The following is a 19479-nucleotide window of genomic DNA, read 5'->3' as shown; positions in this document are numbered from 1 at the left end:
ATTTTAAATCTTAAAAAGCTGATGGCATGGCAGCATAAAACAGTTCTTGAGGTTAACAGATGTATTGAAAGCTGAAATGTCCTGTGAAGTGGTTAGTTGATAGAATCATAGAAAGGACACAGCACGGAAGGAGGCCATTCAGCTCATCAAGTCCGGGTCGGCTCTATGCAAGAGCAATCCAGCTAGTCCCACTCCCCCGCCCTATTCCCGTAGCCCTGCAAATTTTTTACTTTCAAGTACTTATCCAGTTCCCTTTTGAAGGCCATGATTGAATCTGCCTCAACCACCCCCCTCAGGCAGCGCATTCCGGATCCTAACCACTCGCTGTGTAAAAAAAGTTTTTCCTCATGTCACCTTTGGTTCTTTTGCCAATCACCTTAAATCTATGCCCTCTGGTTCTTGACCCTTCCACCAATGGGAACAGTTTCTCTCTATCTACGCTGTCTAGACCCTTCATGATTTTGAATTCCTCTATCAAATCTCCTCGCAACCTTCTCTGTTCCAAGGAGAACAACCCCAGCTTCTCCAATCTAGCCACGTAACTAAAGTCCCTCATCCCTGGAATCATTCTAGTAAATCTCTTCTGCAGCCTCTCGAAGGCCTTTACATCTTTTGTAAAGTGCGGTGCCCAGAACTGGACACAATACTTCAGTTGTGGCCGAACCAGTGTTTTATAAAGGTACATCATAACTTCCTTACTTTCGTACTCTATGCCTCTATTTATAATGTCCACGATCCCATGTGTTGTTTTAACTGCTTTCTCAACCTGCCCTGCCACCTTCAATGATTTGTGCACATATATCCCCAGATCTCTGTGTTCCTGGATCCCTTTTAGGATTGTGTCCTCTAGTTTATATTGCCTCTCTTCATTCTTCCTAAGGAAATGTATCTCTTCGCATTTTTCTGCATTAAATTTCATCTGCCACGTGTCCGCCCATGCCACCAGCCTGTCTATATCCTCTTGAAGTCTATCACTATCCTCCTCACTGTTCACTACCCTTCCAAGTTTCGTGTAATCTGCAAATTTTGAAATTGTGCCCTGTACACCCAAGTCCAAGTTATTAATATATTTCAAGAAAAGCAATTGTCCCAGCACCGACCACTGGGGAACACTACTGTACACCTCCCTCCAGTCCGAAAAACAACCATTCACCACTACTCTCTGTTTCCTGTCACTTAGCCAATTCTGTATCCATGCTGCTACTGCCCCTTTTATTCCATGGGCCGCAATCCTGATGACAAGCTTACCATGTGGTACTTTATCAAACGCCTTTTGAATGTCCATATACACCGCATCAATTGCAATGCCCTCATCAACCCTCTGTGTTACCTCATCAACTAACTCTATCAGGTTTGCTTTAACAAATCCGTGCTGGCTTTCCCTAATCAATCCACACTCGTCCAAGTGACTGTTAATTCTGTCCTGGATTATCGTTTCTAAAAGTTTCCACACCACCGAGGTTATACTGACTGGCCTGTAGTTGCTGGGTTTATCCTTGCACCCTTTTTTGAACAAGGGTGTAACATTTGCAATTCTCCAGTCCGCTGGCACCACCCCCGTATCTAAGGATGTTTGGAAGATTATGGCCAGTACCTCCGCAATTTCCACCCTTACTTCCCTTGGCAACCTAGGATGCATCCCATCTGGAACAGGTGATTTATCTACTTTAAGTACAGCTAGCCTTTCTAGTGCATCTTCTTTATCAATTTTTAGCCCATTCAGTGTCTCAACTATATCTTCCTTTACTGAGACTCTGGCAGCATCTTCGTCCTTGGTAAAGACAGAAGCAAAGTAATTTTTTAGTACCTCAGCCATGCCCTCTGCCTCCATGCGTAGATCACTTTTATGGCCCCTAATCGGCCCCACACCTCCTCTTACTACCCGTTTACTATTTATATGCCTTTTGAAGACTTTTGGATTCCCTTCAATGTTGGCTGCTAGTCTAATCTCATACTCCCTCTTATTTCCTTTTTCACTTCATAGAATTATAGAAAATTTACAGCATAGAAGGGGGCCGTTCGGCCCATCGTGTCCATGCTGGCCAAAAATGAGCTACCCAGCCTAATCCCACTTTCCAGCACTTGGTCTGTAGCCTTGTAACTCACGGCATTTCAGGTGCACGTCCAGGTACTTTCTAAATAAGTTGTGGGTTTCTGCCTCTACCACCCTTTCAGACAGTGAGTTCCAGACCCCTACCACCCTCTGGGTGAAAAATTTTTTCCTCAGCTCCCCTCTAATCCTTCTACCAATCACTTTAAATCAATGCCCCCTGGTTATTGACCTCTCTGCTAAGGGAAATAGGTCCTTCCTGTCCACTCTATCTAGGCCCCTCATAATTTTGTACACCTCAATTAAATCACCCCTCAGCCTCCTCTGTTCCAAAGAGAACAACCCCAGCCTATCCAATCTTTCCTCATAGCTAAAATTCTCCAGTCCTGGCAACATCCTCGTAAATCTCCTCTGTACCCTCTCCAGTGCAATTACATCCTTCCTGTAATGTGACCAGAATTGTACCCAGTACTCAAGCTGTGGCCTAACCAGTGTTTTATACAATTCCAGCATAACCTCCCTGCTCTTATATTCTATGCCTCGGCTAATAAAGAAAAGTATTTCATATGCCTTCTTAACCACCTTATCTACCCGTCCTGCTATCTTCAGGGATCTGTGGACATGCACTCCAAGGTCCCTCACTTCCTCTACACCTTTCAGTATCCTCCCATTTATTTGCCTGCCCCAAATGCATTACCTCACACTTCTCCAGATTGAATTCCATTTGCCACTTTTCTGCCCACCTGACCAGTCCATTGATATCTTCCTGCAGTCTACAGCTTTCCTCCTCACTATCAACCACTTGGCCAATTTTTGTATCATCTGCAAACTTAATCATTCCCCCTACATTTAAGTCCAAATCATTAATATATATCATAAAAAGCAAGGGACCTAGTACTGAGCCTGCGGAACCCCACTGGAAACAGCCTTCCGGTCACAAAAACACCCGTCGACCATTCCCTTTGCTTCCTGCCACTGAACCAATTTTGGATCCAACTTGCCACTCTCCCTTGGATCCCATGGGCATGTACTTTTTTGACCAGACTGCCATATGGGACCTTGTCAAAAGCCGTGCTAAAATCCATGTATACTACATCAAACGCGCTACCCTCATTGACCCTCCTTGCTACCTCCTCAAAAAATTCAATCAAGTTAGTCACACACGAACTTCCCTTAACAAATCCATGCTGACTGTCCTTGTTTACTCCGTACCTTTCTAAGTGACAATTTATCCTATCCCTCAGAATTGATTCCAATAATTTGCCCACCACAGAGGTTGGACTGACTGGCCTGTAATTACTTGTTCAATCCCTTTTTAAACACTGCTACAACGTTAGCAGTCCTCCAATCCTCCAGTATCACACCTATATCCATGGAGGACTGGAAAATGATGGTGAGAGCCTCCGCTATTTCCTCCCTTGCTTCTTTTAACAGCCTGGGATACATTTCATCAGGCCCTGGTGATTTATCTACTTTCAAAGATGCTAATCCCCTTAATATTTCCTCTCTCACCAAGTTTATCCCATCCAATATTTCACACTCCTCCTCCTTAACTAGTGTCTGCATTGTCCCTCCTTTTGCAAAGTATTCATTAAGAACCATACCAACATCTTCCGCCTCCACACATAGGTTACCTTTTTGGTCTCTAATAGGCCCTACTCTTTCCTTAGTTATCCTCTTGTTCTTAATGTATTTATAAAACATCTTTGGGTTTTCCTTGATTTTACTTATCAAGATTTTTTCATGCCCTCTTTTTGCTTTCCTAATTTCCTTTTTAGTTTCACCCCTGCACTTTTTATACTCCTCTAGGCTTTCTGCAGTATTGGGTTCTCGGAGTCTGACATAAGCTTTCCTTTTCTGCCTTATCTTACACTCTATGCTCCTTGATATCGACGGGGCTCTAAATTTGGCAGCCCCACCTTTTTTCTTTGTGGGAAAATGTTTACTCTGCACCCCTTGAATCTCCCCCTTGAATGCCTCCCACTGCTCTGACATTGATTTACCTTCAAGTAGTTGTTTCTGGTCTGCTTTTGCTAAATCACTTCTTAGTTTAGTAAAATTGGCCTTTCCCCAATTGAGAGCTTTAACTCCTGTTCTATCATTGTCCTTTTCCATAACTATGCTAAAACTAACTGAATTATGATCACTACCACCAAATGCTGTCCCACTGATACTCCTTCCACCTGCCCAGCCTCATTTCCTAAAACTAAATCCAGAACTACCCCCTCTCTTGTTGGGCTTGCTACATACTGGCTAAAAAAGTTCTCCTGAATGCAATTTAAGAATTTTGCACCCTCTATATCCTTCACACTGTTTGTGTCCCACTTAATATTAGGGTAGTTGAAATCCCCTACTATTACTGCCCTACTGTTTTTGCACTTCTCAGAAATTTGCCTACATATTTGCTCTTCTATCTCCCTCTGACAGTTTGGGGGTCTTTGTACATTCCCAGTAGTGTGACTGCCCCTTTTTTGTTCCTTAGCTCAACCCATATGGCCTCATTTGATGATCATTCCAACATATCATCCCTCCTCACAGCTGTAATTGTTTCTTTAACCAAAATTGACACCCTCCTCCTTTTTTATCCCCTTCTCTATCTCATCTGAAAACCTTGTAACCAGGAACGTTGAGCTGCCATTCCTCCCCCTCTTTAAGCCATGTTTCTCTAATAGCTAAGATATCGTACTGCCACGTGTCTATCTGTGCCCTCAGCTCGTCTGCCTTGTTCACTATACACCTTGCATTGAGGTATGTACCTTTTAAGCACTGCCAAACTCCCTTCCTGTTTATTTTCTAACCTTTGTTTCCTCTGCCTTCCTAAGTCACACGCTAATTTTCTGCCTTCTGTCTCCAGAAATGATTCTGTCCCATCTGAATCTACACTCAGGTTCCCATCCCCCTGCCAAGCTACCTGCAAGGATATTGGTCCCGGCCCTGTTGAGGTGCAACCCATCGGGCTTGTACAGGTCCCACCTCCCCCAGAACCGGTCCCAATGGCCCAGGAATCTAAAGCCCTCCGTCCTGTACCATTTCTCCAGCCAAGCATTCATCTGCTCTAACCTCCTATTTCTATACTCATGAGCGCGTGGCACCGGGAGTAATCCGGAGATTACTTCATTTGAGGTCCTGCTTCTTGCTCTCTTTCCTAACTCCTTAAAATCTTCCTGCAGAACCTCATCCCTCTTTCTGCCTATGTTGTTAGTACTGATATGGGCCACAACCTCTTGGTGTTCACACTCCTCTCCAACCCCCCCCCACAAGAATGTTCTGCAGCCGCTCAGTGACATCTTTGAACCTGGCACCGGGGGGCAACATTCCATCCTGGACTCGGGTCTGCGGCCGCAGAAACGCCTGTCTGCTCCCCTAACCATAGAATCCCTATCATTGTTGCTCTGCTGACCTTTATCCTCCTCCCCTGTACAGCTGAGCCACCCATGGTGCTATGGTCTTGGCTCTGGCTGCACTCTGGACAATTAAACAACTAACGGGAGGGGGAGGCTCTGTAAACATGCCCATCCTCAATGATGGCAGAGTCCAGCACGTGAGTGCAAAAGACAAGGCTGAAGCGTTTGCAACCATCTTCAGCCAGAAGCACCGAGTAGATGATCCATCTTGGCCTCCTTCCGATATCCCCACCATCACAGAAGCCAGTCTTCAACTAATTCGATTCACTCCACGTGATATCAAGAAACGGCTGAGTGCACTGGATACAACCAAGGCTATGGGCCCCGACAACATCCCGGCTGTAATGCTGAAGACTTGTGCTCCAGAACTAGCCACGCCTCTAGCCAAACTGTTCCAGTACAGCTGCAACACTGGCATCTACCCGACAATGTGGAAAACTGCCCAGATATGTCCTGTCCATGAAAAATCAGGACAAATCCAATCCGGCCAATTACCGCCCCATCAGTCTACTCTCAATCATCAACAAAGTGATGGAAGGTGTCGTCAACAGTGCTATCAAGCGGCACTTACTCACCAATAACCTGCTCACCGGTGCTCAGTTTGGGTTCCGCCAGGACCACTCGGCTCCAGACCTCATTACAGCCTTGGTCCAAACATGGACAAAAGAGCTGAATTCCAGAGGTGAGGTGAGAATGACTGCTTTTGACATCAAGGCAGCATTTGACCAAATGTGGCACCAAGGAGCCCTAGTAAAATTGAAGTCAATGGGAATCAGGGGGAAAACTCTCCAGTGGCTGGAGTCATACACAGCACAAAGGAAGATGGTAATAGTTGTTGGAGGCCAATCATCTCAGCCCCAGGACATTGCTGCAGGAGTTCCTCAGGGACGTGTCCTAGGCCCAACCATCTTCAGCTGCTTCATCAATGGCCTTCCCTCTATTGTAAGGTCAGAAATGGAAATGTCTGCTGATGATTGCACAGTGTTCAGTTCCATTCGCAACCCCTCAGATAGTGAAGCAGTCCGTGCCCGCATGCAGCAAGATGTGGACAACATCCAGGCTTGGGCTGATAAGTGGCAAGTAACATTTGCGCCAGATAGGATATTATTAAACTAGAAAGAGTGCAGAAAAGATTTACTAGGATGCTACCGGGACTTGATGGTTTGACTTATAGGGAGAGGTTAGATGGACTGGGACTTTTTTCCCTAGAGAGTAGGAGGTTAAGGGGTGATCTTATAGAAGTCTATAAAATAATGAGGGGCATAGATAAGGTAGATAGTCAAAATCTTTTCCCAAAGGTAGGGGAGTCTATAACGAGGGGACATAGATTTAAGGTGAGAGGGGAGAGATACAAAAGGGTCCAGAGGGGCAATTTTTTCACTCAAAGGGTGGTGAGTGTCTGGAACGAGCTGCCAGAGGCAGTAGTAGAGGCGGGTACAATTTTGTCTTTTAAAAAGCATTTGGACAGTTACATGGGTAAGATGGGTATTGAGGGATATGGGCCAAGTGCAGGCAATTGGGACTAGCTTAGTGGTATAAACTGGGCGACATGGACATGTTGGGCCGAAGGGCCTGTTTCCATGTTGTAACTTCTATGATTCTATAAGTGCCAGGCAATGACCATCTCCAACAAGCGAGAGTCTAACCAAATTCCCTTGACTTTCAATGGCATTACCATCGCCGAATCCCCCACCATCAACATCCTGGGGGTTACCTTTGACCAGAAACTTAACTGGACCAGCCATATAAATACTGTGGCTACAAGAGCAGGTCAGAGGCTGGGTATTCTGTGGCGAGTGACTCACCTCCTGACTCCCCAAAGCCTTTCCACCATCTACAAGGCACAAGTCAGGAGTGTGATGGAATACTCTCCACTTGCCTGGATGAGTGCAGCTCCAACAACACACTCTAGAAGCTCGACACCATCCAGGACAAAGCAGCCCACTTGATTGGCACCCCATCCAGCACCCTAAACATTCACTCCCTTCAGCACCGGCGCACCGTGGCTGCAGTGTGTACCATCCACAGGATGCACTGCAGCAACTCGCCAAGGCTTCTTCGACAGCACCTCTCAAACCCGCGACCTCTACCACCTGGAAGGACAAGGGCAGCAGGCACATGGGAACAACAACACCTGCACGTTCCCCTCCAAATCACACACCATCCTGACTTGGAAATATATCGTCGATTGGTCAAAATCTTGGAATTTCCTACCTAACAGCACTGTAGGAGAACCTTCACCACACGGACTGCAGCGGTTCAAGAATGCGGCTCACCACCACCTTCTGAAGGGCAATTAGCGATAGGCAATAAATGCTGGCCTTGCCAGCGACGCCCACATCCCATGAACGAATAAAAAAAAACCTCCGCAGAGGAACCCTCTCCCTCACCAGTACTCAAACTGACCACCTCCTGAAACGTGCTATCCATGTAGCTCTCAACCTTGCAGATGCAATGCAGTGACGCCAGCTGCCACTCGAGCTCTGGAATTCAGAGTTCGAGCTCCTCCAGCTGTCGACACTTCCTGCACCTGTGGTTGTCCAGGACACACACAGCGTCCTGAAGTTCCCACATGGCACAGGATGTGCATTCGATGGGTCTGAGCTGCCCTGCCATGCCTCGGTTTATTAGATTATTAATTAAACTTAACAAAAATAAACTAAAGACTTAAAAAAAACACTCACCAAATCAGCTACTCACCAGTCAGCTTCTTCTCTATGCTGACGTCACTTTGGATTTTTTTCTCTCTCCCTGACGTTCGTGCTCGGCTGCTCCGCTGCCTCAGCTGATCCTGCGGTCCTGACTCCCGCCTTTTTCTGAGCCGCTCCCCTGCTCCGCCGCCTCTGATCTTTCTAGATTCTGCTTGGTTCTCACTTGTATTATCAGCCTGACATCTGTCATATGCCCTTTTTTTCCACTTCATCTCACTCTCTATCACGTTTGTCATCCAGGGAGCTCTGGCTTTAGTTGCCGGATATTCTGATTCAGTTCACTGATATTCAGTATTTAAATAAGACACTGCAGCAAATGCAGTGAGATCAATGTGCAAAGTACTGTTGCTATGCGCTATCTTGAAGCTACCGTTACTGAAATTCACAACTTGTCTGTAATTGCAAATGCTACACCTCCATTCCCCTTACTTAAGCAATAATCACCCACCCAGTGAAGTAGAACAGTAAATTACAGACCACAAATACATGACCCTTTTTATAGAATTTCAATTTTCACTTATTTATTTTCCTTTTTTTTTGTTGACCAGTAGCTCTGTCGGGAATATTTTTTTCGTAGAGTGTTAATTGCACAAATTCTCCTGCTTGTGTTTTTGAAGTACCTTATTGACATTTTTCAATTTGGTAATATTAAGCCTTTGCTACTGGATAAGGCAACAATTTATTTTCTAGAATGAAGTAGGGGGTCATTTAATGTTTTTGTTGAGTTAAATTCCTCCTCCTCAATTTAAAATATTTTTAAAAAATAAGTTGAAATGTAGAATCTACAAGGATATCAGTCTTCTGGACTTTGGAACAATCTTTGTGTCACTAATTTTAATGACTGATGGGCAATGATGTCTATCTAGTTTTCATTAATGTTCAAAATTGATAAACATTATTTAGGAAGGGAGGGAGAAACCAGGTATCTGGAGACCTGTCAGTTTAGCATCAATTGTGGGGAAGTTACTGGAATCTATCATCAAAGGCAGTGACTGAGCACTTAGGCAAGTAAGGAGCTCATGAAAGAGAGTCAACATGGATTTGTGACGGTCATGTCTGAACGGATGTTTTTCTGACTGGAGAGAAATATGCTATGGGGTCCCCCAGGGGTCGGTATTAGGACCATTGCCTTTCTTATATATAAATGACCTGAACTTGGGTATAGGGAGTACAGTTTCAAAGTTTGGCAATGTAGTAAATAGTGAGCAGGATAGTAGCAGACTTCAGGATAACATAGACAGAGTGTTGAAATGGGCAGACACATGGCAAATGCAATTCAATGTGGATAAATGTGAAGTGATGCACTTTGGGAGGAACAACATGGAGAGGCAGTATAATGTAAATGGTACTATTTTGAGGGAAGTGTAAGAGCAGACGGACCTGAGGGTGCATATTCATAAATCTTTGAAGGTGGCAGGGCAAGCTGATAAGGCGATTAAGAAAACATATGGGATACTTGGCTTTGTAAATAGGGGCATTGAATACAAAAACAGGAAATGACTGGTTAGACCTCAGATGGAGTATTGTGTACAATTCTGGGCACCACACTTTAGGAAGGATGTCAAGGCCTTGGAGAGGGTACAGAGGAGGTTTACCAGGATGATACCAGGGATGAGGGACTTCAGTTATGTGAAGAGATTGGAAAAGCTGGGCTTGTTCCCCTTAGAGCAGGGAAGGTTAAGGGGAGACCTACTGGAGCTATTCAAAATAATGAGGGGTTCTGTTAGAGCAAATAGGGAGAAATTGTTTCCTCTGAATGGTAACCAGGGATCACAGATTTAAAATAATTGGCAAAAGAACTAGAGGAGAAATGAAGAAAAACAAAGGGTTGTTCAGACCTGGAATGCACTACCTGAAAGAGTGGTGGAAACAGATCCCATAAGAATTTTCAAAAGGCACTTGGACATGTACTTGAAGAGGACTAAGTTGCAGGGTTATGGGGAAAAGCTGAGGTGTGGGACCAAATTGGACAGCTCTTGGGCACGTCAGGCCGAATGGCCGCCTCCTGTGCTGTAAGATTCTATGATTCTAATCTAGTTGAATTTTTACTAGCATGGTGGATCGGGGACTGTCTATGGACATTGCCTTTATGAACTTCCAGAAAGCATTTGATAAGGTTCTGCACAAGAGGTTAATAGCAAAACTGAAAACGCACAGAATTGGGGGTAATCTTGTGACATGGGTTATCCATTGGTTGGGAGGTAGGAGATAGAGAATAGGGAGAAAAGGACCATTCTCTGATTGCAAGGATGTGATAAGTGGTGCTCCCCAAGGATTTATACTGGGGCCTTGACTTTTCACCATATATATTAATGACTTGGATGAAGGAACTTTCCCCAAAAAGGCTGTGGATGCTGGGTCCATTGAAATTTTCAAGATTGTGATTGATAGATTTTTGTTCAGTCAGAGTATCAAGAGATATGAAACAAAGGCGGGTAAATGATTGAGTGGAGGAACAGGCTTGAGGGGCAGAATGGTCTACTCCGATGTTCCTAAATATATGTGGCAAAATATGAAATCTCTTTTGTACTGATTTAGTCCTATTTTCATGGTTGCCAGCTTACATTTACATAGCACTCTTCACATAAAAGAATGACTGTGAAATTTCCAAGACGGAGAGGAAATAACTAAAGGGAATTGGGTGGAGAGGGAAGAAATAGATCAAAGGCACTAATGAAGAGATAGATTTTCAGGAGATTGAAATGTAGAGATAGACAGTAAAGCCGTTTTGGTAGGGAATTCTAGAGGTTAAGTCATAATGATTGAAAGATTAGGCTCCGATGTTACGGCAGAGGGGATGGGAGTCGAGCAGTAATCAGATGTCAGAGAAACAGAAGATGCAGGCTGGGAAGATTTCACTACCCATGGAGTGATTTCATAGGGAGTATGAGGATCTTGAGCAAAAGCAAAATACTGCGGATGCTGGAAATCTGAAATAAAAACAGAAACAATAGCAGATGGAGTTCTAGGGGTGGAAGAAGGCGTTCTTAGAAACAAACTACACATGAGATAGAAAGCTGAATAAAACGGTGAGATTGACTTCTATTGGGTTCACCCTCGGCAACCAGAAACACACAGATTCTGTTAAGAACCGAACAGGATAGCTTCAATTTTGTTAACACTGAGCCATATGAAGTTATGACTCATTGAGAATTTGATGCCACATTTATATATATTTTCTGTTAAACTATTCTGATTTTGCTTGTCATGCTGTATACAATTCAAACAATCCTCTTTAAATTTGAAGCCACATTTAATTTTTTTTTTGTGTAGGATCATGTGGAAAAGGGCTCAAATATTTCATTGTCAAAATATTGAATCAATTTTTTTCAAATCACTTCACTAGCATAATAGGTATCCACTCAAAAGGCAAACCATCTTACTTATGTTGTATATTTTTAGAATGCTGCATTTTATTTGCTCAAATTGTGATCTTCAGCTATTTGCCAATGATTGTTTTGTAGCAGCACAATTGCGCCACCTCTGGTTCATTCTCAACTCACTTCTTAATTTAGGAAAGTATTTTGTGTGTTTGTTTGTTTGAATTATGCTGGGTAATATGCATTGAATGCTATTTTAATAGGAAATAGATTGTAAACTTTCATGATATGCCCCTTTCTATGCCTGAGACTTGCTAATGATTGCATGGATTTTGTTGCAGGCCAAGGAACTACCAACATACAAGGACAATGATTTTATTAACGATGGGCACAAAATTTGCATTGATGAAAACAACAAAAAGATGTTCCTTGAAAAACTCAAGAAGGATGTTGAGGTAAGAAAACAAAATAAGGATAACATTATTGTGTAGTTACAGTCAACTTTCACAAAATGAGTGATACATTCCTAAAGATATGTTTTAAGTACATACGAACATACAAAAACGACGAACAGGAAATAGAATCATAGAAGTTTACAACATGGAAACAGGCCCTTCGGCCCAACATGTCCATGTCGCCCAGTTTATACCACTAAGCTAGCCCCAATTGCCTGCGCTTGGCCCATATCCCTCTATACCCATCTTACCCATGTAACTGTCCAAATGCTTTTTAAAAGACAAAATTGTACCCGCCTCTACTACTGCCTCTGGCAGCTCGTTCCAGACACTCACCACCCTTTGAGTGAAAAAATTGCCCCTCTGGACCCTTTTGTATCTCTCCCCTCTCACCTTAAATCTATGCCCCCTCGTTATAGACTCCCCTACCTTTGGGAAAAGATTTTGACTATCTACCTTATCTATGCCCCTCATTATTTTATAGACTTCTATAAGATCACCCCTAAACCTCCGACTCTCCAGGGAAAAAAGTCTCAGTCTATCCAACCTCTCCCCATAAGTCAAACCATCAAGTCCCGGTAGCATCCTAGTAAATCTTTTCTGCACTCTTTCTAGTTTAATAATATCCTTTCTATAATAGGGTGACCAGAACTGTACACAGTATTCCAAGTGTGGCCTAACTAATGTCATGTACAACTTCAACAAGACATCCCAACTCCTGTATTCAATGTTCTGACCAATGAAACCAAGCATGCTTGAATGCCTTCTTCACCACCCTATCCACCTGTGACTCCACTTTCAAGGAGCTATGAACCTGTACTCCTAGATCTCTTTGTTCTATAACTCTCCCCAACGCCCTACCATTAACGGAGTAGGTCCTGGCCCGATTCGATCTACCAAAATGCATCACCTCACATTTATCTAAATTAAACTCCATCTGCCATTCATCAGCCCACTGGCCCAATTTATCAAGATCCCGTTGCAATCCTAGATAACCTTCTTCACTGTCCACAATGCCACCAATCTTGGTGTCATCTGCAAACTTACTAACCATGCCCCCTAAATTCTCATCCAAATCATTAATATAAATAACAAATAACAGCGGACCCAGCACCGATCCCTGAGGCACACCGCTGGTCACAGGCCTCCAGTTTGAAAAACAACCCTCTACAACCACCCTCTGTCTTCTGTCGTCAATCCAATTTTGTATCCAATTGGCTACCTCACCTTGGATCCCGTGAGATTTAACCTTATGTAACAACCTACCATGCGGTACCTTGTCAAATGCTTTGCTGAAGTCCATGTAGACCACGTCTACTGCACAGCCCTCATCTATCTTCTTGGTTACCCCTTCAAAAAACTCAATCAAATTCGTGAGACATGATTTTCCTCTCACAAAACCATGCTGACTGTTCCTAATCAGTCCCTGCCTCTCCAAATGCCTGTAGATCCTGTCTCTCAGAATACCCTCTAACAACTTACCCACTACAGATGTCAGGCTCACCGGTCTGTAGTTCCCAGGCTTTTCCCTGCCGCCCTTCTTAAACAAAGGCACAACATTTGCTACCCTCCAATCTTCAGGCACCTCACCTGTAGCTGTCGATGATTCAAAAATCTCTGCTAGGGGACCCACAATTTCCTCCCTAACCTCCCATAACGTCCTGGGATACATTTCATCAGGTCCCGGAGATTTATCTACCTTGATGCGCGTTAAGACTTCCAGCACCTCCCTCTCTGTAATATGTACACTCCTAAGGACATCACTATTTATTTCCCCAAGTTCCCTAACATCCATGCCTTTCTCAACCAGCTAATGACCAGCTAATCCATCAAGCCTGCCCCACACTCATGATGGGCAGAGCATCGTGACCACACATTTCCTACCACAACCACCCCCACCCCCCGCAGCCATGTAATCTCCTGGTAGAGGGGAAAAAAAAGCAGGGCCAATAAAGGACCACTACATTACCCACCATATTAGCATATCAAATCTGGGCGCAGTACTCCAGTTGTAGTCTAACCAACGACCTGTATAATGACAGAATGGTCTCCTTTGATTTGTATTGAATAGTTCTATTAATACAACCCTGCTTGAATAATGAGAGTCTGAATGGGATAGAGGAGCAAAGGGATCTCGGGATACAGACAAACAAATCACAAAAGTAACGATGCAGGTTAATAAGGCCATAAAAAAGGCAAACCAAGCACTGGGGTTCATTTCTAGAGGGATAGAATTGAAAAGCAGAGAAGTTATGTTAAACTTGTATAGAACCTTGGTTATACCACACTTGGAGTACTGTGCACAGTTCTGGGGCATGAATTTAACCCTGAAAAACGGGTGGGTGGGGGGACATTAAAAATTGCAACAACTTCAAAACTGCCCATTTCTGGCTTTCATGGGATGAGGGGCGGGCAACCAACCCGCTCCCAGGAGGTGGATTGGTCACTATAACCTTTTAATGAGGCTATGGGCCTCCATTTTTCCAGGTTTTGTGATTTTAGCCTCTGGGGGCTGGGATTCCCGGGCCTTCTCCTTCAAGCTACGTGAGAGGAGGAGAGAAGGCCCAAAACTGCAGTTGAGTGCCTTTTATAGCACAGCTTGTGGGTCTGGAGGAGCAGGAGTGCTTCCCCCAAGCCGAACAAGCCTACCTGCAGCGATGCCCTCCCTCCCGCCCCCACCAAGGATTGTGACCCTACCCCCTCTCCCCCCAGTGACTGGCACCAGATCCCCACCCCCTCAGTGACTGACCCCCCCCCCTCCCCAATTACCCTCGACCCCCCCTCCCCAATTACCCTCGACCCCCCCTCCCCAATTACCCTCGACCCCCCATCCCCAATTACCCTCGACCCCCCCCTCCCCAATTACCCTCGACCCCCCCCTCCCCAATTACCCTCGACCCCCCCCTCCCCAATTACCCTCGACCCCCCCTCCCCAATTACCCTCGACCCCCCCCTCCCCAATTACCCTCGACCCCCCCCTCCCCAATTACCCTCGACCCCCCCCTCCCCAATTACCCTCGACCCCCCCCTCCCCAATTACCCTCGACCCCCCCCTCCCCAATTACCCTCGACCCCCCCTCCCCAATTACCCTCGACCCCCCCCTCCCCAATTACCCTCGACCCCCCCTCCCCAATTACCCTCGACCCCCCCTCCCCAATTACCCTCGACCCCCCCTCCCCAATTACCCTCGACCCCCCCTCCCCAATTACCCTCGACCCCCCCTCCCCAATTACCCTCGACCCCCCCTCCCCAATTACCCTCGACCCCCCCCTCCCCAATTACCCTCGACCCCCCCCTCCCCAATTTCCCTTGACCCCCCCTCCCCAATTTCCCTCGACCCCCCCCTCCCCAATTACCCTCGACCCCCCCCTCCCCAATTACCCTCGACCCCCCCCCTCCCCAATTACCCTCGACCCCCCCTCCCCAATTACCCTCGACCCCCCCTCCCCAATTACCCTCGACCCCCCCTCCCCAATTACCCTCGACCCCCCCCTCCCCAATTACCCTCGACCCCCCCTCCCCAATTACCCTCGACCCCCCCTCCCCAATTACCCTCGACCCCCCCTCCCCAATTACCCTCGACCCCCCCTCCCCAATTACCCTCGACCCCCCCCCTCCCCAATTACCATCGACCCCCCCTCCCCAATTACCATCGACCCCCCCTCCCCAATTACCCTCGACTCCCCAATTACCCTCGACCCCCCCTCCCCAATTTCCCTCGACCCCCCCTCCCCAATTTCCCTCGACCCCCCCTCCCCAATTTCCCTCGACCCCCCCTCCCCAATTTCCCTCGACCCCCCCTCCCCAATTACCCTCGACCCCCCCCCTCCCCAATTACCCTCGATCCCCCCCTCCCCAATTACCCTCGATCCCCCCCTCCCCAATTACCCTCGATCCCCCCCTCCCCAATTACCCTCGATCCCCCCCTCCCCAATTACCCTCGATCCCCCCCCTCCCCAATTACCCTCGATCCCCCCCCTCCCCAATTACCCTCGATCCCCCCCTCCACTGACACCCAATGACTGACCACCCCCACCCCCCCATCCATCCAGTCTAAGACTTACCTGAACACTTAACCCTTCCTTGCTCTTCTCCCATCCGACTGAGACCAGCCTGCCAATCAGGCCTGCCTGTCGGACGGGAAACCGTCAAATAAAAAATAAAAGATGTCCTTACGTCAAAATTGTAAGGACGTCCAGGAAACCCGTACTTTTTTTTATTAGTTCACGGGATGTGGGCGTCGCTGGTGAGGCCAGCATTTATTGCCCATCCCTAATTGCCCTCGAGAAGGTGGTGGTGAGCCGCCTTCTTGAACCGCTGCAGTCCGTGTGGTGAAGGTTCTCCCACAGTGCTGTTAGGAAGCGAGTTCCAGGATTTTGACCCAGCAACAATGAAGGAATGGCGATATATTTCCAAGTCAGGATGGTGTGTGACTTGGAGGGGAACGTGCAGGTGGTGTTGTTCCCATGTGCCTGCTGCTCTTGTCCTTCGAGATGGTAGAGGTCGCGGGTTTGGGAGGTGCTGTTGAAGAAGCCTTGGCGAGTTGCTGTAGTGCATCCTGTGGATGGTACACACTGCAGCCACAGTGCGTCGGTGGTGAAGGGAGTGAATGTTTAGGGTGGTGGATGGGGTGCCAATCAAGCGGGCTGCTTTATCTTGGATGGTGTTGAGCTTCTTGAGTGTTGGAGCTGCACTCATCCAGACAAGTGGAGAGTATTCCATCACACTCCTGACTTGTGCCTTGTAGATGGTGGAAAGGCTTTGGGGAGTCAGGAGGTGAGTCACTCGCCGCAGAATACCCAGCCTCTGACCTGCTCTCGTAGCCACAGTATTTATATGGCTGGTCCAGTTAAGTTTCTGGTCGATGGTGACCCCCAGGATGTTGATGGTGGGGGATTCGGCAATGGTAATGCCGTTGAATGTCATGGGGAGGTGGTTCGACACTCTCTTGTTGGAGATGGTCATTGCCTGGCACTTATCTGGCGCGAATGTTACTTGCCACTTATGAGCCCAAGCCTGGATGTTGTCCAGGTCTTGCTGCATGCGGGCTCGGACTGCTTCGTTATTTGAGGGGTTGCGAATGGAACTGAACACTGTGCAGTCATCAGCGAACGTCCCCATTTCTGACCTTATGATGGAGGGAAGGTCATTGATGAAGCAGCTGAAGATGGTTGGGCCTAGAACACTGCCCTGAGGAACTCCTGCAGCAATGTCCTGGGGCTGAGATGATGGCCTCCAACAACCACTACCATCTTCCTTTGTGCTAGGTATGACTCCAGCCACTGGAGAGTTTTCCCCCTGATTCCCATTGACTTCAATTTTACTAGGGCTCCTTGGTGCCACACTCGTGCAAATGCTGCCTTGATGTCAAGGGCAGTCACTCTCACCTCTGGAATTCAGCTCTTTTGTCCATGTTTGGACCAAGGCTGTAATGAGGTCTGGAGCCGGGTGGTCCTGGCAGAACCCAAACTGAGCATCGGTGAGCAGGTTATTGGTGAGTAAGTGCCGCTTGATAGCACTGTTGACGACACCTTCCATCACTTTGCTGATGATTGAGAGTAGACTGATGGGGCGGTAATTGGCCGGATTGGATTTGTCCTGCTTTTTGTGGACAGGACATACCTGGGCAATTTTCCACATTGTCGGGTAGATGCCAGTGTTGTAGCTGTACTGGAACAGCTTGGCTAGAGGCGCAGCTAGTTCTGGAGTACAAGTCTTCAGCACGACAGCTGGGATGTTGTCGGGGCCCATAGCCTTTGCTGTATCCAGTGCACTCAGCCGTTTCTTGATATCACGTGGAGTGAATTGAATTGGCCGAAGACTGGCTTCCGTGATGGTGGGGATACCGGGAGGAGGCCGAGATGGATCATCCATTCGGCACTTCTGGCAGAAGATGGTTGCAAGCGCTTCAGCCTTGTCTTTTGCACTCACGTGCTGGACTCCGCCATCATTGAGGATGGGGATGTTTGCAGAGCCTCCTCCTCCCGTTAGTTGTTTAATTGTCCACCACCATTCACGACTGGATGTGGCAGGACTGCAGAGCTTTGATCTGATCCGTTAGTTGTGGAATCGCTTAGCTCTGTCTATAGCATGTCGCTTCCGCTGTTTAGCATGCATGTAGTCCTGAGTTGTCGCTTCACCAGATTGGCACCTCATTTTTAGGTCCGCCTGGTGCTGCTCCTGGCATGCTCTTCTACACTCCTCATTGAACCAGGGTTGATCCCCTGGCTTGTTGGTAATGGTAGAGTGAGGAATATGCCAGGCCATGAGGTTACAGATTGTGCTGGAATACAATTCCGCTGCTGCTGATGGCCCACAGCGCCTCATGGATGCTCAGTTTTGAGCTGCTAGATCTGTTCTGAATCTATCCCATTTAGCACGGTGGTAGTGCCACACAACACGTTGGATGGTGTCCTCAGTGCGAAGACGGGACTTCATCTCCACGAGGACTGTGCAGTGGTCACTCCTACCAATGCTGTCATGGACAGATGCATCTGCAACAGGTAGATTGGTGAGGACGAGGTCAAGTAAGTTTTTCCCTCGTGTTGGTTCGCTCATCACCTGCCGCAGGCCCAGTCTAGCAGCTATGTTCTTCAGGACTCGGCCAGCTCGGTCAGTAGTGGTGCTACCGAGCCACTCTTGGTGATGGACGTTGAAGTCCCCCACCCAGAGTACATTCTGTGCCCTTGATACCCTCAGTGCTTCCTCCAAGTGGTGCTCAACATGGAGGAGGTCTGATTCAACATTTGATTCAACATTTGGATAAACATGATTTAATAGGACAAAGTCAGCATGGCTTTACGAAGGGGAAGTCATGTCTGACAAATTTGCTTGAGTTCTTTGAGGACATAACGTACAGGGTGGATAAAGGGGAACCAGTGGACATAGTGTATTTAGACTTCCAGAAGGCATTCGACAAGGTGCCACATAAGATTATTGCTCAAGATAAAGAATCACTGGTTTGGGGGTAATATTCTGGCATGGGTGGAGGATTGGTTATCTAACAGGAAGCAGAGAGTTGGGATAAATGGTACATTCTCGGACTGGCAACCTGTAGCCAGTGGTGTTCCGCAGGGGTCGGTGCTGGGTCCCCAACTCTTTATAATCTATATTAACGATTTGGAGGAGGGGACCGAGTGTAACATATCAAAGTTTGCAGATGATACAAAGATGGGAGGGAAAGTAGAGAGTGAGGAGGACATAAAAAACCTGCAGGGGGATATAGACAGGCTGGGTGAGTGGGCGGAGATTTGGCAGATGCAATACAATATTGGAAAATGTGAAGTTATGCACTTTGGCAGGAAAAACCAGAGAGCAAGTTATTATCTTGATGGCAAGAGACTGGAAAGTACTGCAGTTCAAAGGGATCTCGGGGTCCTATTGCAAGAAAATCAAAAGGCTAGTATGCAGGTGCAGCAGGTGATCAAGAAGGCCAACGGAATGTTGGCGTTTGTTGCTAGGGGGATAGAATATAAAAACAGGGAGGTATTGCTGCAGTTATATAAGGTATTGGTGAGACCGCACCTGGAATACTGCAT

General features: G+C 46.8%; 1 protein-coding gene across 1 annotated transcript in view; it reads left to right on the top strand.

The window, feature by feature from the left end:
* Positions 1-19479, top strand: part of pip4k2aa (phosphatidylinositol-5-phosphate 4-kinase, type II, alpha a) — a 212876-nt gene that overhangs the window by 172387 nt on the left and 21010 nt on the right. Inside the window, exon 7 of the mRNA XM_068007119.1 lies at positions 11827-11940. Within this exon, the coding sequence (XP_067863220.1) occupies positions 11827-11940 (114 nt within the window). The remainder of the gene's footprint in view (positions 1-11826; positions 11941-19479) is intronic.

Source organism: Heptranchias perlo, chromosome 2 (genome assembly GCF_035084215.1).
Source record: "Heptranchias perlo isolate sHepPer1 chromosome 2, sHepPer1.hap1, whole genome shotgun sequence".
Lineage (NCBI taxonomy): Eukaryota > Metazoa > Chordata > Chondrichthyes > Hexanchiformes > Hexanchidae > Heptranchias > Heptranchias perlo.
This window is presented reverse-complemented; position numbering and strand designations above follow the sequence as displayed.